Source organism: Oryctolagus cuniculus, chromosome 9, assembly GCF_051225735.1.
Source record: "Oryctolagus cuniculus isolate XC-2025 breed Fujian yellow rabbit chromosome 9, ASM5122573v1, whole genome shotgun sequence".
Classification (NCBI taxonomy): Eukaryota; Metazoa; Chordata; class Mammalia; order Lagomorpha; family Leporidae; genus Oryctolagus; species Oryctolagus cuniculus.
In genome coordinates, this window is record NC_142875.1 from 65,327,733 (window position 1) to 65,351,102 (window position 23,370).

Consider the following 23,370-nt stretch of genomic DNA (forward strand, 5'->3'; position numbering starts at 1 on the left):
TGCGACTTGAGGTACCAGGTCTACTCACCAACTTTGGCAAAAGCCTCTCTGAGCTCCATCATCTCCTCATCGGACACTGATCCTCTGGCCATTTTTTTTTTTTTTAATTATTGCTTTAGGCAACCTAACTGGGGAGGAAGAGAATACAGGATTGAGATCTGTGCAAGTTAATTCTAAAGTACCACACGAAGCGGTGATTCCTGTTTACTTAATGGAGAAATAGTCTTTTGCATCTCTCATGGTGTGTAAGTATCCTTGCAAAAGTAAGTTCGGGGCCAGCGCTGTGACATGGCGGGTAAAGCCACCACCTGCAGTGCCAGTATCCCATATGGGCGCCGGTTCAAGTCCCAGTTGCTCTACTTCCAATCCAGCTCTCTGCTGTGGCCTGGGAAAGCAGTGGAAGATGAATCAAGTACTTGGGCTGCTGCACCCACGTGGGAGACCCGGAAGAAGCTCCTGGCTCCTGGCAGTGCAGCTTTAGCCATTGTGGCCAATTGGGGAGTGAAGCAGCAGATGGAAGATTTCTCTCTCTCTCTCTCTGCCTCTCCTTCTCTCTCTGTGTAACACTTTCAAATAAATAAATAAATCTTTAAAAAAAGAAAGTAAGTCAGAGGTAGGCTTTTTCTCAGTCCTGCATGCGGTGGTCTCCGAGCATGACCCTCAACAATTTACCCCCTCCCGCCATGTATACACATTGCTTTTCACATCAAGAGCTACAGCTTATTCCTCTCCCCTCAGTTAAGGGCTGGGCTTGCGGTTGCTTTGACAGCAGGTGATGTGAAGAACATCTGAAACTGGAAATCTTGGCCTCCTTCCTTTTGGATTAGGATACTCCCTCTTGGTACCACACTGCTGTGCTGTGAGATGCTGAAGCCACACAAAGAAGTCAATGAATGAGAACTGGGTGCTTTGATTGACAGTCCTTGTTGAGCTCCCAGATGACAGCCAGCATCAACTAGCAGCCACCTGAGAGCCCATCTGACCTAAATAACCATGGTCCCAGCCAACATCACATGGAGCAGCAAAGCCACTGAGCTGTGCTCAATCAGAATACAGAAATATTTTTGTAGTTTGTCATACAGCAATACACAACTAACACACTTTGACATACATGTCTTTTTTACACACTTTTACATAAATGTCTTCATATTCATAGTACAAATGACATGTTTAGCAAAGCCAACAAGTACATTTTATAACTTCAAATGGAGCCAGTTGTCTATATATTTATGGATGAATGAAGGGAATCTGACCCTTTAATAATTCATATATTGCATTTGGGGGCACTGTTTGTTTCCTTTGAAGAAAGCTAGTCTTGCTGACAGACAATGCTGGTCCTTGACTAAGTTCCTTTTCCCTGTGTGCATTATTGCTGTCCTCTAGTGGGGAGAAAGAGAATGAAACAGAAAGTACATTCTCTTTCCCAGGCCCTTAGCTAATCCACACCTGCAGGTTTCCAATAGGCTTATTGGATCTCCTGGTGGGAAGAGTTAAGTGGAATGGTGAGAGTGGAGGATGGAGTATTTCAATCTATAATTATATTTTGTGGATACTTTAGTGGAAATGATTTTCCAAATACTTTAAATTTGTGACAAGCTGTTTTAAATTGATTTCATCTTGGTATTTTTGTACCATTCTATATTGTTGTTTTGTTCTTGATGGCAACTTACAAGCACACAAAAAAGGAAGCATTTTTAACACTGAAACCTATAGACCCCAAATATATGACACTCGATTTTACAAATCCACATCCATTATCCACCAACTTATTATCCTGCTGCATACATATGTTGGTGTTTTCAAACTTTTGCTTCCCCAAGCAACTCTTTATTGACAAAAATGTCACATTGATATAAAGCCAACAAAGCTGGAATTTTGAGTCTTTACAAAACAGCAATTTTGAGAGTCTTTGTTTGAAAATAATACAAATGTCCTTGGCACTCCCTTCATCTTATTTTCTTGTTACCTGATTGGTCTATGAGAACTATATATATATATATATATATATATTTTTTTTTTACAGGCAGAGTGGATAGTGAGAGAGAGAGACAGAGAGAAAGGTCTTCCTTTGCCGTTGGTTCACCCTCCAATGGCCGCCGCGGCCGGCGCACCGCGCTGATCTGAAGGCAGGAGCCAGGTGCTTCTCCTGGTCTCCCATGGGGTGCAGGGCCCAAGTACTTGGGCCATCCTCCACTGCACTCCCTGGCCACAGCAGAGAGCTGGCCTGGAAGAGGGGCAACCGGGACAGAATCCGGCGCCCTGACCGGGACTAGAACCCGGTGTGCCAGCGCCGCTAGGTGGAGGATTAGCCTATTGAGCCGCGGCGCCGGCCCGAGAACTATATATTAATTCAATTAAAATCCAATGTTTTATCAATACAATTTTTATTTTTATTATTTGCTTTATATATCTAAGAATATAGTAACCCATTGGGTTATCTGAAGGAAAATAAACATTTTTGAGATCTTAATTGTAGAAATAAACAAAATCTCATTTATATATTATAATAACACAGAGGCAGATACTGACTAGTTCAGTTTTTGTCTCCTTCCTTCCTACCCTCCCTCCTTCCTTCTGTCTTCTTTCTTTCTTTCTCTCTCTCTCCTCTCTCACTCTCTCTCGGCTTTATCTACAAATAATTTTGAGCTAAGACACAAGGATATATCCAAAGCCAAGGGTTAAGCTGACTAAATGATGCAACTGATGAAAAGGAAAGTAGTGTGCAGGTGAAATAAGATGACGGCAGGGAGAGACTTTACTTAAAATACACACACAGAGATCCTGCATGCTTTGGCAGACGTAGGCTGAAAATCTAACTCAGGTTCTCCATGGGCTAATGCAAAGAGCAAAGTGTCATCAGTTCTGTGATTCCCTCCATCCGTGTGAGACAAACAAACCCATTCCTTCAGGCAACAGAACTGAGGTCTGACAACAAAATCTTCATCTAGGCTTTAAGAAGAGGATGCTGGGGGTGCAATAAACAAAAGCTTTGTTTTTCTTATAATGTCCCTCTCTGTAGGATGATGGCATATTCTCATTTTATAGAGTAGGAAACAAGCTCGGAGGGGCTAAGATCTGTATCTCAGATCACACAGCTGGGCAGAGGCACAGTCAGGACCCAGTCTCAAGTCTTCACTCCTCTCCTACACCATCTACTCAGCTTCCACACCTTCAAATTCAAAACTAGACACTCATTCTACCCACTCCTTCATTCACTCAGCAATTATGCATTAAATGTCTAGAGTATGTATGGCCCCATGGAAGAATTCAAAAATAACCTGTAATGAGCCTAAGCATTCCAACTGAGGATCCTTCTGCACTCATAGGCTAAGGGATCAGGCTTCTGGTTGAAGACATTAGTGTACAATTCTGGGTATGCTGTTAAATTTTGGTGACTGATTTCACTTGCCTCTCGCTTACACCCATGCTCCACAAATGCATTAACAGAAGGCTCCCCCATGAACAGAAGGAACATCTTGTGGTAAAATCTGGCCTAAACCCTACAGCTGGCTTGCACTTCATACATTCAGTGTCTTAACCTCTTGATTCCTAGGTGTTCATGGGACCATGAGATATATCTGTTCATTAACACGTTTTATGACTACCCACTATAAGCAGGCACTGTTCTTCATTCAACATGAAACAAGTCTATACTGAGTCAGTTAGTAACCCTAGAAGCAAGGAGGAAAAACAGAATCTCTGGATCTCAACCTGCCCTGCCCTTTGGTGTAGGAATGTTAGATTTTAGAGCCCTGTAAGAGACTGGTGAGAAAGCGAAGCACCAGTAGGGAATGAAACCATTTGTTAAGTGTCAAGAGCAGGGTCAGAGAAGAAACAAAAGAAGTGCAGTGCTGGGTAATAATGAAAATCTTTAAAAAATTTAAAAAAGATTATGGTATAGTGAAAAAAGTAAAGCAAATATTTCAGCATTAACACCAACATTGTATGACCCATTCAAATAAAAACAGATGAAGAAAAAAACAGGTTATTTTAAAATCATGTCCTTTGAATCTATAATTTATTTATTTGAGGGGGAGAGATAATAACAGAGAGAGAGTAGGCTCCCATCTGCTGGTTCACTCCCCACATGCCCACAATGGGGCCAGGTTGAAGACAACAGCCTTCAACTCCATCCAGTTCTGCCACATAAGAGGCAGGGACTCAACTGTTTCAGCCATTACTACTGCTCCCCAGGTGCACATTAGCAGGAAACTGTATTCAAGAACAGAGCCAGGACTTGAACCCAGGCACTGATATGGGAAGTGGGTGTCCTAACGGGCATCTTACCCTGAGACTAAATGCCATCCCCACCGTGTGGTTTTTAAACCATGGCAGACAGGTCAATATGCAAAATTTTCAGCATCTGTAACAACACTTTGCTAACACATTTGTGAGTGGGGAGGATCATCAGACAGAAACCACCTAGTGAGAAGTATGTCAAATCACAAAAATCCAACCCTTCACTGACTTAACAGCTAAAGCAAAAGAGAAGTGGATTGAATTAGTTTAAAAGATGAACTGGAGAAGGACTGGCCAATGGCTAAGTTGCTGTGACACAGTTTGTTGTTGTTGGACCCAAACACAAATAGGTATCTGGGTAGAGTCTTTTTTTTTTTTTACCATTCCAGGAGCATTGAGTCATGGAAACACAACCTAACTTTTAGGAACATAAGGAAGCTTAGGAATAACTTATTTCAACTCCCTCCTTTCATAAGAGAAGGAAATGAAAGGTACAATGAGACGAGATGCTGTCTATGCACACATTCCTTAAGGCAGTGCCAGGCGGGCAGTGGCAAAGGGGCAGAGCAGGGAAAGGATAGAATTCCCAGGGCCATTAACGTCCACAACAGAGAAGAGACCCTTTAGCTAATTGAACTGAATGTGCATTTGCAGAAAGCAGAGCAACAGGAAGAGAACATAATTAACTTAAAAAACATGCAGGTCAGGCCATTTCGAAGAATACTGTTGGTGTTAGAAACAAACACTGGTTACATAGTCTGCCTTTGCCTGGGGGAAAAGCATCCAATTTAATTCATGCTTATTTCAAGGTGTGAGTTACCAGAACATTAGTAAAATTAGTAAGGATAACTGGTGAGAGCTACAGTTTGCAAATCGCTGGCACTATATTGGCAGCAAACTGGAGAGACCACTGCAGTCATGGGTCACGTGCAGTGTTACGTGTGGTGTTGGGAGCCTGAGCAGAGGGCTGCAGAGGGCACGGGTCGTCCAAGGCGTGAGCAGGCAGTTCTTTCAGAGTTGCTTTACTGCTCTGCATCCACGCTGGCCCTTATTTAATGACTGCATCGTCTAAGTTTGCCCTGCCCTAAGTTTGACATCTTAAGTTCTCTTGTGCATCAGTGGTAAATTTTGGAACTCTGCTTCTGACTTAATGCCGACATCATAAATCTAAGAAGACAAATCTCAGATCATCCATCCACATCATGTCTGGTTGCTAGAGTGCTTTCTGTGAGCACTTACATTTATTAAATCAGTAGCTGTAGCTGTGCCTCTTCTGATCCAGCTCTCTGCTATGGCCTGGGAAAGCAGTAGAAGATGGCCCAAGCGCTTGGGCCCTGCACCTGTGTGGGATACTGGAGGAAGCTCAGATCGGCTTAGCTCCAGCCACTGAAGCCATCTGGGGAGTGAACCAGCAGATGGAAGACCTCTCTCTCTGCCTCTCTCCCTCTCTCTCTCTCTAACTCCACCTCTCAAATAAATAGAAAAATAAATAAAATCTTAAAAAAAACCCAGTAGCTGTAGACCCCAAGACGTTTGGTCAAAGAATGTACCAAGCATTCACTTTTAAAAAAACTGATAAGATCATTTTAAAAAATTTCAATTCCCTTAGGACAGTAAAGTTTGAGTTTCTGCTTAAAGGGAGCTGGTACTTCCCAGATCGGCAGTGAAAGGGAATTTCTGAGAATGGTTATTATGAAAGTACTCGACACAAGGTTCCTGAAGTCTGAATAGAGAAACTACTTGCAGGAGTTTATTATCGAACGCAGTGCTGCAGAATTTACAGGAGGAAGTGAAGCCTCTGACGTGCATGTAAAAGTGTAACTGGAATTTCTCTGAGGAGTTTCAGAACTGATCATGAACACAGAAGAAAGGAGAGAGAAAGGAGTGAGATGCTCCCGGGTGACAACCACTCCTGGAAGCTGGCAGTGCTGTGCTGGCCATGTTGTGATTCAATACACAGATGCCCAGTTACATAACCTGGCAGGATCAGGGAGGCACCTGTAACCTGGCCTTCTAACACCAAGGAACTCTTTTGAATGTGTCCCACTTTTCCTGCAACCTGACTCGGTGGTTAAAGTAAAACTGGATACTCAGGACTCAAATTCCTGAAGCTCTACCTCAATATTTTTAGTACACATCCAGCACAGTGGAATTATCCAGCTTCCAAACTCCTCAAGGCTTAATGAGTAATCCAAAACACCATGGCATCTAGAACAACACGAATATCGCAATCTTTAGCATTAGACTAGGATGACTAAAGAAATGAAACATAAAACATATAGTACTCGGAAGCAAAATAAAGTACCCATATACTCTTATAGAAAGCCATCAAGATACAACCAAATAAGGAAAAAAAAATCTTTGCTTTCACTTAATCCCACCTTCTTCGTGTTACAAAGCAGCCTGCAGGAGGGGCTCCGACTTTGAGAATACGCAGTAGCTTACTCTGTATTCTCGGGAGACCATTTCCCGGATGGATACGGGGTTGCCTGACTTTTGGGTAAAGGATGATTCTGAAAGTACATTTTAAAAATAACCTCATTTTCAAAAACCAAATGGCCTTACGTGGCCTCAGCCATCTAAAGGGACACTCCTGAGCCATTCCTGAAGCCACGGTCTCCTCTAGGTTGTCTTCCTCGTCCTGTGGGCGTGCTGCTCTCCCCTGGTCTGTGCCAGAGTGCAGCCTTCTAATCTCTGCCTCACGTGGAAGGGCAGACAAGGCTGGGCACAGAGATTCTCCTCGGACACCCTCCGGGTGGTGCAGACTCACGGGAAGCCAGCGGCTGGTTGCTCCAAGCCTGATGAGCCCGGGACTACACTGGGAGCCTCTGTGGCATTGAGCACTCCACGGAGGGGCTCCTGAAGCCGTGTGGAGTCAGGCACACAGGCGCGGGCCCCCTCACCGACCACGGAGTTCTCATCCTTGCCTCCTGCCCTCTGATACCTCCCCCCGACCCCGACATTGCCAGCCACATTTCTGATACCTCCCCCATTCCTGATAACCAGCCCTAGTGACACACAGCCAAGCTCTTGTGAGAAAGGGGACACTCCAGGCTGGGGCTTCTCGGTGACTCAGCTCCTCTCTCCTTCCCTAGGCTGTAGACAGTGATGCTCGCCATGCTACATCTGGAAAATCCACAGCCCCTCTCCATTTGGGGCTTGACCACAGGGACTTTACGATCCAGACTTCGCCCCTACTGAGGGCTCAGGGACTCCCCAGTGCATTTTCTCCCTGAGGCCCACGGACTCAGGCCCTGACACCAGATCACCTGCTACTCTGAGGCCTCTGAATGCCACTGAAAAAGTCACAAAAACACCGACCTGGAACCCTAGGAATTCAGGCTGCTTGATTTCAGTGACTTCTGAGAAATACGAGGGGTCTGCAGAAAGTTCATGAAAAAATGTGTACTGTGAAAAACACTGCATTGGTTTCACAAGGTTTTGTCCTAAAATAGACTTCTCTTCTAATTCCATATTCGCCCCCTCCCCAAACTTTTTGAAGTCCTCTTATACTTTAATTCAATTTCTTTTATTCTTGAGGCCAGGCACTCTCACTCTGAGGCACACGGACCTCTCAAATTATATTTATAATTCCATATAGGTACTTTTCTCTAGGAAAAATATCCGTCGTCTTTTTTTCTAAAAAGTTGGCTAATTGTATGCACTAGCTGGTTATTCCCTATTGCATTGTTATCTTAATTTCTAATGTCCTACATTCATTCTTTCACTTCACCTACATGTGTTGTGCAAGGCCCATTCTGGTTGCTGGGGCATGGGCTGGGGGCCACAAGCATGGGGGACAAAAAACTGGAGATTTATGAAGTCTACAGGTAAGTGGCATGTCAAATGCAGCACAGAGATCACAGCTATTTTATTGCAAAATGGCTAATACAATGAAAACACCTATGGAGGCAGGCATTTGGTACAGGGTTAAGTTGCCTCTTGGGACGCCTACAGCCCATGTTGGAGGGCCTGGTTCCAGTCCTGGTTCCTCTGCCTTCAGTCCAGCTTCCTGCTGTTGTGTGCTCTGGGAGGCAGCAGATTAACAGCTCAGATGCTTGGGTCCCTGCCACCCACCTGGGAGATGTGGATGGAGTCCCAGGCTCCTGGTTTCAACCTGGCCTGACTCTGTTATGGGCATCTAGGGGAATAAACCAGTAGATGGAGGATCTCTTTCTCTCTCTCCCCGCTTTACCCCTTCCCTCTGTCTTAATCTCTCTGCCTTTCAAATAAACTGAAAATAAATAAGTAAATAAAAAATCCCCTCCAAATTCCAGCTTCTTAATAATGTGTACCCTGGAAGACCACAGGAAATGGGTCAAGTGGTTGGGTCCCTCGCACCCCCGTGGGAGACCTGGATTGAATTACCATTTCCTGGCTACAACCTAGAGCAGGCCTAGCTGTTCTCAGTATCTGGGGAGTGGGAGATGGATGTAGAGCTCTGTTTCTCTGTCTCTCTGCCTTTCAAATAAAATTTTTAAAATACATTTTTTAAAAAGAAAAAAATTTCTGAAGATCAATAATGAACAAGTAAAAAGATTAGACAGGGTTGTGACAAAAAAAATCAGATACAAGTAAGAAATCAGCACAAGGCACATCAAAAAATGAAAACATCAAGCATCTAAAGCATAAAGGCACTGGGGCAATTAATATACACGAACACCTCCAAAGGAGCCAGGGCTGAAATAACTGGCCGAAAAGGGGAAGCAGCAGCAAGCCTGGCAGGCAGGAGACCTAGGGTGTGATCCATCTGTGCCAACTTCAGGCTCCCTTTGGCCTCTCAGTCTCCCTTTCCTCACCCGTACATTGAGAAGTGAAGTCCCTGCTTGTTAAAAACCCCAAAGTTCTATTCCGGAGCTGCTATATGTATGGGCTAACGAAAGCCAGGTTAGGCTGCACTGACAGGAGCCTAGAAATAGGAAGTGACACCATCAGCAAGCCACGGCTGGGGCCCGGAAGTGCTGCCTGTGACATGAGCAAGCCGGGGAGTGGGCACGCCTGGCCTGGCCCAGCCTGGCTCCCAGAGGCTGGGGGCCTCTGTTCCTGCCCTTACCTCAGCGGCGTGTAGAGCTTTCTGAGACGCATCCTCTTTGCTGACCCCGGCAAACGCCCGCTGCTCAGCGCTCTGAGGCTCTGCTGCTCAGCACGGCACCGGGAAATGAGCAGAGCAGCACGCGGGGCCCGTCTTCTGGGAGGTCCTCACTTACAGTGTAAGACATGCTGATCCAGTTCACTCGCGTTTTCAGGTAAAACATCGCACAAACTGTCCCAGAAAGAGAGCCACCTACTATTTTCTTAAAAATATCCAAATAAGGAAACTCTACAACCTCCCTGGTGTCTCATATATCTACCCGGTAACCTAAATCTTGTCTGATACGATTAAAGCTTCCCTTTCTTGGGTTAGAGTCTCAGAGGGAATTACAGGAGCTGTTCAATTCATAAAAATCCCATCACATGCTGTGGTATCCGCATCAGGTCTTTCTTTTTCATTCTTATAACCTGCTCTTTTTTTTTTTTTAGGACTTATTTTCTTATAAATCTTTAATAGTTTTCTTTGGTATCATCTTGGTTCTTTTTCAAGTATTATAGAAAACAGTATGGAAGTTCCTCAAACAATTAAAAATAGATCTAGCATATAACCCATCCCATTACAGGGTATATATTCAAAGCAATGAAATCAGTATGTCAAAGAAATATCTGTACCCCTATGTTTACTGAAGATTAGTCATAATAGCCAAGATATGGAATTAACCTAAATGTCCAACGATGGATGAATGGATAAAGACAATGTGATATATGTACAAAATGGAATACTATTCAGCAGTAAACAAGAATGAGATTCTGTCATGTCCAGAAACGTGGCTGAAACTGGAGGGTGTTATGTTAAGTGAAATAAGCCAGGCACAGCAGCATAAATACCTATGATCTCACTCATATGAATGTGGAATCTTAAAAAAAAAAAAAGTTGATCTCATAGAAGTACAGAGTAGAAGGGTGGTTACTCGGGGCTGGAGGAGGGTTGAGGGGTTTGGAGAGATGTCATAATTACTGTTAGAAGGAAAACGTTCCAGGGAGCAATTGGACAGAAAGGTTACCACAGTTAATAGCAACAAATTGTGTACTTGAAAAAAAGAAAGACAGCAGACGTGATGTGCTCTGTCACAGAAGTGAGAACTGCACAAAATTATGCACTTGTTAGTTAACACACTTAACACTTTACAATGTATATACACTTCAAAACATTATGTTGTACATGATAAATATGTAGAACTTTATATGTCAATTAAAAGTTTGTGGGGAAAAAAAGCCCAAGAAAAAAGTTCCTGAACCAAGCCAACCAAACAAAAAACAATAGAGGAAATTAAATTGAGTGAGGGGTTTAAGGGAAAAGTGCATAACTTTTCAACTTCTTTGTTAACTCCTTACATTATTCCAAAATAAGTAATCCATTAAAATAAGTATCAGTTACATGATACAGGGGTGAAGGGACCTCAGAGGTTATCTATGTGACCATGCTCCTATTGCAAAAGCATGAAACGACACCCAAGTTAAAGGACTTCCCAAGCCCCACGGGACACACTGGGGTCCTGCCTGGGACTAGGATCAGGACCCAATTTTTTCTCTTCTCTATCGTAAGTTTTAAAACCTTAAGATAGACCTTTGGTCTTTAAGAAAGACCTTTCCAACACAAGGGGAACAAAATGCCCCATGATTTCAAGTATCCTATGACTACAATTTCATCTACGTTTCCTGCATATGAAGGGGAACAGAATCTGGGTATTGCAGAGGCTCCCTCTAGGTATGGGCTGCAAGTAATGTGCCAAATTGTGTATACAAATACCATGCACAAGGGCACCTAAAGGTGAGTGAATGCTCCCTGCTTTTGTCGGTATATTGATTTTTGACTTTGCATTAAAGGCCTTCTGATTTTCCTTAGCAACCCAAAAGCAAACCAGATCAAAACGACTCAACATGAGATGAAACAGCCAAAAGACAAATTCAGAAATGAATACTACAATGATACGGTTGCACTTAGAACTGCAGTCCTCATGGTTTCAGGCAGTCAGTTTCCCTGGTGGGAGGTGGGAATCAGAGGGCCCTCCCTCCTCTGAGCTTACACTCCGACTTCTGCAATGTGCTCCCTGCTTCCAGTCCATTGCACTCAGGAGACTAAGAGCTCACAGCACTACCTCAGTGTCTGGCACACATGATGAACAGAGCACTGCCTTATCCACATTCCAAGACCCCAGTGGATGCCTGAAACTGAGAGTGCACCAAATGACACACATGCACACATATACACACACACGCGCGCACACACACACGGATGTATGTACACAGGTACACATACTGTGTTTTTTCCCATATGCCTTGCAGTGTTGCCATATAGTAGCAGCAGAATTAACCTGTCCTTCTATCTCATGGCCTGAGTGGGAGGTAGGGACAGTACCAGTGTGGTTTTCTTCCTCACTAGCTCTTGTTTCTAAAAGCAAAACCTCAGTGATCTGGAATATACTACTTGTTATCTTCAGTCATGGTGCTTCCTATACTTACTGCAGGTATTATGAATGCAAAAAACCCAGATGATTCTGTTTAGAGGCCATTTTGGTTTGTATGCATCCAGATCCCTCTTTATTCCACTGTCCTCTACTTACAAAATAGTGGTGGGCATTTAAGGCCTAGTGGTTAAGATGCTGATTAAGGGGCCTGTGATGTAGAGCAGGTATCCTCCTGTGATTCCAGACTCCAGTTTCCTGTTAATTAGGAGCTTGGAAGGCGAGAGTGATAGCTGAGCAGACTGAGTTACTGCCACCCACATGGGACCCGGATTGAGCTCTCAGCTCCCAGCTCTGTTTTCAGCACCGTCTGGCCATTGTGCAGATTTAGGGAGTGAACCTGCAAATGGGAACGTGCTCTTTCCCCCTCTCTCATAAGTGTGTGTGTGTGTGTGTGTGTGTGTGTGTATGCCTTTCAAATAAATAATAACCAAAAAATAAGTAAAAAAAAAAAAAACCACTGTAAAACGAGGAGGGAAGTAGACATGTTAGAAATGGGAAAATGGGGGCCTAGAGAGGGAAGTTACTTCCAGAAGTCTCAAAGTGAGCCACTGACTAGTTCAGAACGGGAAGTAGAATCCACAGGATTCTTACTTTGGGTTTAGCCAAGGCAAAGGAAAAAAACAAATCAAGCAGCATTTAAAGAACAAAAAGATTTTTAAAAACATCTTCAGATGCACAGTTCATGAACCACACTTTACATTGCAGATACACGGAGCTAAGATGTAAATCCTCAGATGACCCATGCTAGAGCACAGCCTGCCTCTCTCCCTGTCTGAGCTAGTGTAAAGGCATTTCAGGCTTCCCATTAACCACACTCAAAAACTAACGATCCTGTTTGCCTTTAGGAAATTAGGATCAGAATATACTGAAAAAGCAAATGAGCCAGAGGCAACGTGGTAGGGTGAAAAGATGCTGGATTATTCAACTCAACTGCTTCTTGCTGTGTGTTTTTTGCATGTTACATAAGTTTTCCGAGTCTCCGTTTCTTCGTCTGTAAAGATGGAATATCGATAATTCAACAGTGCTGACTTCATAGCATTGTGTTAGAAAGGAGTGAGACAAAGGGCTTAAAGTGCCCACAAAGGTGCCTGGCAGAGGAGGGAGAGAAGAAGGGAGGAAGGAAGGAAGCAAGGAAAGGAGGGGGCCATTTCTTTTTTTCCAAGGTTATCTTGGTGAATAAATCCCAATTTCTATTATGAATTACATAAAATACTACACAGAGTCACTCTCTAAAAGCCACACTTAATTGTGTACCATATGTCTGTACACATTTGTGTATGAGTGCACATCCAGATTTCATATCCATGCTCTCTCTTAGCCTGGCTTGTTTTGGCTCTTGCATCAGATTCCTCATCCAAAGTCCTGGAATCCACAACTCCCACAGGTCCTGCAAAGCTGTAAGATGATAGCCTCTAGAAGCCAACAGCATGGGTATTAGCTGCCCTCACGTTCAGTGATCAAGAGCAATGGACTTTGCCTGTCTGAGGTACTGACAGCAGAAAGTACCTTCTAATAGTTGAGGAAGTGTGGCCAGAGTAGAAAAATGTGCAACAATCTTAAGAGAAGCCCAGCCACATCCATCGTGAGTCATGAAAAGCTAAGGGATCTTTGGGCATCTGTGATGGGCAACACCTCCTCCTTCTCAGGGTCATGGGTGCCCAGGAATCGATTCAGCCAGCCCATATTCTATTTCTATCTAATCTTTGCTCTCTAACTCTCCAGCAGTTTCCCCACTGCAATTTGAGCTTAACAACAGGTAGATGGCGTGCAGCAGACATTTGTATATGAGCATTAGCAGAAAAAGCTTTTATTTATTCTTAATAATGTGATCTCATTTTCAATAGGATCCCTGGAATTGTTCTTCTGAACTCTCTAATGCCAAGCCCATTTTCAGAAAGTAAATAACACCAAAAAAATGATGAGTTACAGATAAATACAGAGGGAGGGCTGGCACTGTGGCACAGCAGGTTAAAGCCCTAGCCTGCGGCTCTCCATATGGGCACCCGTTCGAGTCCTGGCTGCTCCTCTTCTGATCCAGCTCTTTGCTGTGGCCTGGGAAAGCAGTAGAAGATGGCCTAAGTGCTTGGGGGAGGAAGATCCTGGCTCCTGGCTTCAGATCAGCTCAGCTCTGGCCTTTGTGGTCATTTGGGGATTGAACCAGTGGAATGGAAGACCTCTATCTCCCTGACTCTACCTCTCTCTGTAACTGTCTTTCACATAAATAAAATCAATCTTTTTTAAAAAATACAGAGGGAATAAATCTGTATTAGTTTGATGGGTTAAACTTATCTTCACATTTTTTTAAACTTACAGCTTACCAATACTGACTTACAATGGGCTACACTGTAACATTTCTTTCATCAAAATTTTATATGGCTAAACAGTCTAATCTCATACTTTCATAGCTGCTATCTTAAGGCCTTTGTACCATAATATCTTGAAGTATTTCTATATTTGTCTTTCAAGTATGCTTGGTACACCACCAGACCCAGTGAGGATCTCCTCCCAATAGAAAATATGGCATTGGGAGTAACCAATCAGTACTCAATCACAGAGAGAAATATTTAGACTTCTTATCAGAAAAAAAATGAAGGATCACATTAGCAAATACAATGCAATGTAAACAGACATGGTTCACACCTTTAAGAAATTGCCCACATAAAGGAGAAAAGAGGCAGGTGTGTATCTTGATTCTGCCATTGACAGGCTCTATGGCCTTAGACACGTCTTTTTACCCAGCCCCCACCTCAGTGTGCCTATCTGTAATAAGGGAACAATAACGTTAACTTTACATAGCTATCTGTAGACTCAAAAGAGCAATTCTAATTCAAGTGCCTGGCACAATGCCCACGTTGCGACGTTAGGTGTGGCAGATACACACATGGGTGCACAATAGGGGAAAATGAAAGGGAACAATGAACCCAGGTCCATATCTACTAAGCTGATAGAACCTGCCAAGTTCTACAGCTGCAGAAACCGAGTTTCAGAGGCTCAAGGGACTGCTAAGTCTCCACGTTTGGCAAATGGCTAGGATGTACATCCAGATCTGTCTCTACATTTGTTCCCCTTTCTTTATACTTTGTCTGCCCCTTTCATGCAGAGGAATGCCAGACAGTCTGCTTTAAGAGACTGCAGCGGCGGGTGCTTGGCCTAGCAGCTAAGTCACCAGTTACGGGTACAGTGTTGTATCCCACACTGGAGTTCCTGGCTTTGAGTCCTGGCTCCACTCTTGACTCTAGCTTTCTGCTAATGCACACCCTGGGAGGCAGAAGATGGCTCAAGTACCCACATGCGAGATCTTTATTGGGTTTCCAGCTCCTGGCTTTGGCCTGGTTTGATTCTAGCTTTTGTGGGAATTTGGGGAGGTAACCAGAAGAATGAGGCTCTCTGTCTCTCCACCTCTCAAATGGAAGGAAGGAAGGAAGGAAGGAAGGAAGGAAGGAAGGAAGGAAGGAAGGAAGGAAGAAAGGAAGGAAGGAAGGTAGGTATAGAAAGCAAGCAAGCAAGGAAGCCTCCATCTGCAATGCTGGCATCCCATAAGGACACCAGTTCAAGTCCTGGCTGCTCTACTTGCAATCCAGCTCCCAGCTAATGGCTTGGGAAAAGTAGCAGAAGTTGGCCCCAAGTGTTTGGACCTCTGCCACCCACGTGGGAGACCCAGATGAAACTCCTGGCTCCTCAGCTTCAGCCTTGCCCAACCCCAGTCATTGCAGCTATCTGGGGGAGTGAACCAGTGGATGGAAGATCTCTCTGTCTCTCTTTCTCTGTAACTCTGAATTTCAAATAAATAAATAAATAAATAAATAAATAAATCTTTAAAAAAGAAAGGGGGAGAGAGAGAGAAAGTAACAGTAGAAGGTGTATAAGCTTAAAAAACTTGACACGTGCTAGGAAGAATGGTGGCCCTGAAAGACAACAGGATGGGTGTGGGGTGAGAAGGAAACGGAGTGATCATCACCACACAGGTGGTGCCACAACTGTCACTCTCAGTGGTCGCAGGAGAGAGATGGAATTGGTGATAATCTGAAGAAAAGTCTCAACATGAAAGACAATGGGGGGGGGTGAAGCCTGAAAAGATCCTCCAGGGGCCCACCCTCCTCTCTTTCCAAAGGGAAAGCTGTAAGGTGTCTATTCAGCGTAGGAAACAGCAACAGAGATTCAAGTTCCATTTTTAAGATGAAGAATGGGTGTCAAACCATGCAAAACTGCATACATATTCTTCAGTTTTTACTAATTTTCACTTTGTACCGATTACTTAGCTTTCTCCTTTAGGAACTTCTTTCTTTAAGCAGGTCCTTAGGATGCAGGAAAATGGGCTGATGACATGATTGAGGCATAAAGGACCCGTATTTTACAACGCTCCATCTGAGGTTCACAGAATGCACAGCGAACTCTAACTCTTGCCTGAGGAATGGCGAACAGGGAAATTTTGCAAATTTTGTATCAATATATTTGGGTATCTGTTTATTTCATACATTTGGATACATTTTAGTGGCTATCACCAGATTGAGGAATCAAAATGCAGGGTAATTATTAAAATACAAGGTAATTATTTCATCAATTCACTTCCTTCTTGAAAATGCAACCAGAGAAAAAAGAAAAACAAATTATCTAGGAGATGGCAATTCCCATGCATAATTCATCTGCCTGCTGAATTTGGTGTCCTACTGGGGAGAATGCAATCTCTTTTCACTTCAGCTCAGGCAGTCAAAAAGGGGTGTGTGTGTGAGACAGAGAGAGAAAGAGAGAGAGAATGCCTATTGCTGCTGGACTAAAATGAGAATCAATGCTGCACCCACAAAACTGTGGCTTTGCTAGTTCCTCAATTTAACATCTTAGCTTTTCCTTCCGCTAGAAAAACCAACCGACCATATTTGAGAAACAGCCTCCTTGCAACTTGTAAGTGGGGCTGACAGCCACGACTCTGAAGTTAAGCAAACTTATTTTAACTCAGTAACTGGGTCATTTTTTACCTTTGTTCTTTTGACTCACAACTAAAACAATCTTTCATTCTTTCAGTTTCTAGGACATCTACATTAACCATTATGATACAATTATAGATATATGTACTTGACTCTAAGTTCTTAATTTTTAAAATTTATTTGTGTCCATCACAACAGACTAGAAAATGTGAAGGTCACTTGAAGAAAGAAAATTATCCTAAAATTCTGAGACTAAGAACATTTTTAAGGTTTTGAGAGTAGAGATCATGCTTTGTGATCCGTGCAGAGGTCTCTAAATTGCTAACAACCAGCTACCCATTTAGGTGTGCAGAGAAGCTGAATAAATACTCCTGATGACGCTGGTTGGTGACACAGATTGGCCTGCTTCATAAAAGCAGTCGTAATATGAATGCTCTTGTTCGGGGGAAACAATGATTACTAGAACTCTACTTGAGGGCTTTGGTACAAATAAGCACCATCATTTGCTGCCTGTTTATTCTTGGAGCTTACCTTGGACTTTGACAGCTAATATAACACATTTATGCAATTGTAGAAAATTAAATAAAATATGTGAATGAATGAACCCCTGTCAATAGTAAGTAACTATCTTGTGATGATTAAAGGCTTTAATATGGCTAGTAAGCACTTAGAAAAATATCTAATTAAAAGACAGTAGTATGTAATTAGCAGCTGTTATTATCAGGGTACTAAGCTGAAACTCTTCTCCCCTTCCCTATGCTGCTTGCAACATCTTACAAGATGGGGTGATTGTGCAATTGCTGGGAAGACTGATGTAATGATTGGAATTGGCAAAGCAAAACAACAGAACAGTCAATAGTGTCAGACAGGAAGTGGGATCAGAAGGGAACTGAGGAAAGCAACAGGGAGATGCTCTCTGGGGAGAGTCAAGGCTCCCGCAGCTGGAGGGAGATGGCCTAGGACTGAACATCTAATCCTAATTTCTTAGGGAAGCAAGGTCACTTTGACTGAAGAAGTGCATTGCCAACTGGCATAATAGGCAGACAGGAAACTCTCAGATCTGCAGACACTGATTAGTTTTATATTTTGATGGGCTCTAATTCCAATTTTTATTTCTGCAGTATGCAGGACGTAAATGAATAGGATCATTTCATTTGATATTTTTGAGTTGAGAAACTACCAAATCAACAAACCCTAGGAAGAAAATTAGATGAAACTAATGTCACTCAGCAATAAAATCTGCTACTAGCTATAAAATTCACTGGCTTTGTAATTTACCTTTACAAATTTTGACTTCATAAATATAATTTGGTGAGCAAATTTCTTAATTTTATTTTACCTAATCTGATCACAAAACATGTTTGCCATTTCTCCTGCATACACAGAGGGTCCTATACTCTTTAGGTAACAAGAAATTGACTTGAGAACTTTCTAGCAATAACCCAAAGAGACTAAATAAAAGCTAGTGATTTTTATTCTTGTGCTGTCTGTTATCAGAGAAGCCCGTTACATAGTTTTGGTATAGCTCAATGAATGTATTTAGGCTGAAATAATGAGATTATCATTTTGCTGGTATGTTAAGGTCACTGTACAATTTCACAGATTCCTTGAGGTCAATGTCCTTATGGTATTTGAGATTAAAATGAAGAATAGGGCTTTGGCAAAGATGAAGCATGGTATCAATCCCCATGAAAGATCAGTAGGTTTTCAGTTAACAAGGAACTAAGAAAGAACACATGACAAATTTTCAATTCTGTAAATAAATTAGCACCTACTATGAGCCAGGAGAGATGGAGAAGGAGCTCAAGTCTACCAGCAAATAGGGACTACTAGGAAAAATAATATGATCAGTGCTGCACTCACTCCAAGGTCAAAGCATCAAGCTAACACACACCCAAGGAACAGTTAGTGGGCATGGGGAGAAGCAGGGAAGGCCCGAAGGGGCATGTTTCTGGAAGCTAGTTTTGAAAAGTGACCAGAGGCTTTACAAGTAAAGAATAAAGCAGTTAAAGGAGCAATTGGCATGAAAAGGAGTGAAAGAGCATGGAACTTTCTGGTGGCTTGTGGTCTGGTGTACCCAGAAAGTGGGTAAATGAGTGGGGGATGGGCAGGTGGTGAGACCAGAAGGAAGTCACAAGAAACGAGGTTGGGGAAGTGAGCTGAAACAAGTTTATGAAGGTGCAATTTTTTTTTTTTACTAAAATCATATAGTAATGAAAAGAAAATTGGTCTTTATCCTACTATTCTATGAAACTTTCAATACCTCTTTAATTGCTGGCCTTCCCTTCTCCAAAGATTTCAGAGAGATTTATACATGAAGTAAAACGCTGGAATTATTTCCCAAATCACTGATTGTTTCCAGGTACAATTTATGAAGGAGACAAAATTGAAACGGCTACAAGGAAATCGCCCCTGAGGTTGGCAGTGAGACATCATCCTAAGCACAACTCCCTCCCACCACAGCGGCACTGGTTCAGAGAGCACAGCCCAGAAAGTTCTTCCCTGATGGCCTGGGGACTGAGCCAGATGACGCCTTGGCAACCTAAACTTGATTTTACAAAATGACTTTATTCAACATTGAGGTAGCTTTGTCATATGCCTTTTTCTTCTTTCCCAAATGCTAAGAAAAAATACTGCCATTCCTTCACATTCTAGTTCATTTTATTCTTCAAGTGTTTACTGCAAATAAGACACAGCATATTTTTTAGTTTGTTCTTTTCTGGGCTTGAAGTCTCTCTCCACTGATTCCACATTTTTGATACTTTATAACTATTCAGGTGAGATGCACAAAATAATATTGATGAATCCACTTTGCAAATTTGAGAAACTCACAGTTATAGGTAATGCTTAATTCCATTCAAATATGCTGGCACAGACATTCTTTAAACACTTTTTACTTAATGGAAACCAATTATGATGAATTTGTGTAAATTATAAATCAAGAGGGTACAGATAAGCCTCCTTTATTTGTCCATGGAGGGTTTTTAAAATAGTTGTTCTGAGGGAGTAATTTAGAAAACAAGTTAGTAATATTTGATTAAGAAAAAAAATGGACTTTAATAAATATGCCAATTAATGTCTCCTTTTCCCCTCCAAATGACTCTTGATGGATCACAGTATTGTTTGGCTGTAATAATAAAATCAAACCAGATACTATGAGATCCAAAGTCTCCAATTTTGGCAAAGTTTTTGGAATAAATATTCCAGATTAACTTTGTAAGAATTTGTATTATAGACAGAAGTCTTTCCCCAGGAATTTAACTAAAACATTCATTTATATGGTCATAAGCATAAAAAATAATTCAGACAATTTTATAAAACAGTACAATTAAGCAACACAGATCACTTTTATTTTTAGAGACTAAATGGAAAAAAAGAGGTCTTAAATTCCATGTGGTTATTAAGCACACCCATTAAAGACTCTTGGCGCCAAAAACCACTCAAAAAAACCAGTATCACATCCAGTAACGTATGACTTGAGATGTTAATATATCCACTAAAGTACCATAAGGCAGTTTTTAGAAAAATAGAACCACAGGAGCTAAAATTAAACTAGCCCCATTAGGCCAATGAGTAGCACCATCTAAATGATCAATATGCACTTTGCTGAAAACATTTTAAAGTAGATAAAATCACAGTAAATAGCCTTCCTGAAATAAAGCAACAGAAATAAATCAGAACGCAGTTTGGTTTAAAGAGAAAAAATAAATCTTAGTTTTGGGGGCACGATCACTGTGGAGAAGTCAAGAAGAACCCAATCCTGAAAGCCAAGGGGCTCCCTCCTGGCTGGGCACCCAAGGTGAGTGCCGATCGCCTGGCTAGTGGGATGGCAGTAGGGCTCACAGCAAGCTTAGGTGACAGGTGCTCAGATGTCAAGTCCCCGGGGCAGCAAAATCTACAATCCCAACAGAGCCAAAGAGCATCACAGGTGCAGAGACAGGACCAAGAGACAAGAAGCAAAGTTACCTTGTAGAAAACTCTCCTTGGCAGTTCTGCGACTGGTGTGGGACCAGGAACCTCCTTCCTTCTGATCTGCAGAACAGCTCTGTCAAGCTGGGGTGTGTGGTCACAAGGCAGGAAGTGACTAGAATGACAAATCATCAGCCAGGAAAGAAATAGATTTTGTCTTTATAAGGACATTTTACTTAACTTTTTTTTTTCATGTCTCCTCCTCCCCCCAAAATCACCTGACAGAACAGGTCACACTGAAATGCAGACGCCTCTTACCACTTCCTCTTTATAAGAAACATTTTTGCTCTCCTTCTCTTCCTTCTCCTGCTCTCTGTAGGCAGGCTTCTTACACCTTTCTGACTGCAGACAGCAAGGCAAGGTCAGCCTGCTACCTGACTTACTTGTCTGATTCTATTTGCAAAGGCAAAACCCATGTGCATACAGCAGAAGTAAACAAATTACTCACTTTTAGTGAAAGGGCCAAAAAAAAAAAAAAAAAGGCAAAAAACTCTAAAGATGGTAGCACCTGAAACAAATTGATAAGGATTTCCTTGGGAGAGCCCCACTCAAGCTGAAAGCAAACCTCCTTTGTGAGTCCCCTAACAATGATCTTATTGGTGCAAACAAAACAAAATGATCTCTTGAACAGAAAGACATGAAAGGGAAGGTTTCTATATTATTTACGCACTCTTTTATTTATAGAACACCTATATACTAAGGATCTCTTTAACCCAATTAAAGATTTCAATTATTTAGATGTTTCCTATAAAAAGCAGCAGTTGCACACACAGGTGGCTGCTATAGTGAAATGGAAGCTTAATTCCTTCAGATAGACCCGATTTTTTTAAATGTGTATTTTATAAAATTAGCAGAGGTTGGGGGAGTTCTGTTCCATGCTCAAAGCCCAGATGCTTGACTTGAGGGCGAATTCTCATCATCAAATGAAACATCCTCAAATGCTCACAGCAACTGTGAAGAACGTGTCCCACCCCGAGTGACACTTACTAAATATTAAACAGGGTCTCACATTGCCCAGAGACCACTTGTGGTGAGTCAGTCGTGAATCTGCCGTTTAGAAATGAAGATACATTCTATCATTGTGCTCCCAGGTGAGACGGTGAGCTGAGGACATCTGATCATGTCGTGTGCTTTCTAATTTGCTAGGGGCTGTGGAGCTGTTAAGGGGTAGCAGGATTCTGACTGGTTGGAGAGCTACCCTTATACTTTCTTTGCTTCTTTGATTTCTCCTCTAGAAAGTTCCTGTTTCTAACCTCAAATTTTAATTGGTTTACTGGTTGATGTACTCCATTAGCCAGTGGTGTAACAGCTTCTTAGTCAGCAGCCCACAGGAGAACATCCAGGGGAGGCAAGAGGGCAGAAGAATGGGAAGAGATGTCAGAGATTCTAGAAATGGCTCACCTCGTAGAGTAACACCAACCCCATCGTGATTCCCCAGGGGTGAATTGCACCAAGATTTTTCCATTGCATAATTACTTCCAATCAGTATTTCGCAAGAGGTTTCAAGAAGCACCTAAATTCTTTCAGGACACCTGAGGACCATCTGTGCATTGCTGTTGCAGTTCTGAGCAAACTACAAAGCAGCAAAGTTCTAGTGGTCTCCACTTGGGTGGAAAGAGTCCCCGCAGAGGACTCCAGGACAATGTCCTCACGGTTTTCAAGGTGAAATGGGCAGTGGCAGTGGCAGTGGCTCTCCCCAGTCCAGTTCCACATCCCTGTGGTTTCAGGATGGATTGAAGGGGAGCCAGTATTGGGTTCCTTTACCTGAGAGAAGGAGAAGAACAGACACATGGTGGATCTACCGGTGCTTGTTCATCTGGGACCTGAGAAATCTGAAAAGCAGAGAGCAAAATGTATTTGTGCATTGGTTCAACAGGTATGGGAGTGACTGTCAGAGCTGGTGACTGAGAAGGAATGACACAATTACCGCTCTCAGGGAGTCAGGGAGTTCAAAGTCTAGTGGGGTTCTCCCCACGTAATTAGATACATGGCATCTATCACAGGGGGCGGAAAGGCAGTGCAACATGAAGCAGATGCAGATTTGAGTAGAGCTGACATTTGAACACAGAGAAATATGCGCAGTTATGTCTAGCACCTGGGTCAAGTCAAAACAAGAATTTAGGATTCCAGACAACATCCAGATTGTAGAAGATGAAACCAATGAATTAAGCACAGCTTACATGCACCCAGTTGGCAGATTCCTCTTCTACGATAGCACCGAATCAGCTCTGGCTCCACGTCAGCCACCCACCACCCCCTTAGCCACATCCTGGGCCATCTCAAGTCCTGCCCTACTCCCTCAGTCTTAAACTCTGTATCTGCTGCTCAGTGGCCAGGTCTACCCTGGTGGAAGCAGTTGTTTGGGTCTTAGACTGAGACATTTTTGGAGAGCAGACTTTTATCACTGTCAGAGTTTGGGATTGCTTGTGCATTGTAAAAATAAATAGAAGAGTGGCTTCTGGTTTTATCACTGTTTTTACAGTCAAAACAGACAATGTACCCTCTGTAGGCCCCCACCCTCTGCACACCTCCGCTGCTGCCTCTCCCACGCCTTCACTGGCCTGTGCTGTGCTCCAGCACTCCCTGACTTCATCTCGCCCCTGGGCCTCAGGCCGTGACACCAGAGCCCCAGCTACTCTCAGGCCTCTCTGACGGCTGCTGAGCCAAGTCACAGAGACACA

General features: G+C 42.8%; 1 protein-coding gene and 1 long non-coding RNA gene across 4 annotated transcripts in view; one reads left to right on the forward strand and one right to left on the reverse strand.

Moving 5' to 3' along the window:
* The window catches only part of LCP1 (lymphocyte cytosolic protein 1), a 58,057-nt gene extending 37,308 nt beyond the window's left edge, over nucleotides 1–20,749 (reverse strand). For 2 of the 3 annotated variants that reach the window (XM_089303663.1, XM_089303665.1), the window contains exons 1-2: nucleotides 20,687–20,749; nucleotides 29–128 (exon numbers count right to left, since the gene is read on the reverse strand). In XM_089303663.1, coding sequence (XP_089159789.1) covers nucleotides 29–92 — 64 coding nt within the window. In that variant the 5' untranslated portion in view covers nucleotides 93–128; nucleotides 20,687–20,749. The remainder of the gene's footprint in view (nucleotides 1–28; nucleotides 129–20,686) is intronic. The other variant, XM_089303664.1, reaches the window with a different exon arrangement.
* LOC149124586 (uncharacterized) lies at nucleotides 120–10,016 on the forward strand. Its single transcript, XR_016212913.1, has 2 exons — nucleotides 120–245; nucleotides 372–10,016. It is a non-coding gene; the product is annotated as an uncharacterized LOC149124586 (long non-coding RNA).
* Nucleotides 20,750–23,370: the final 2,621 nt, after the last annotated feature.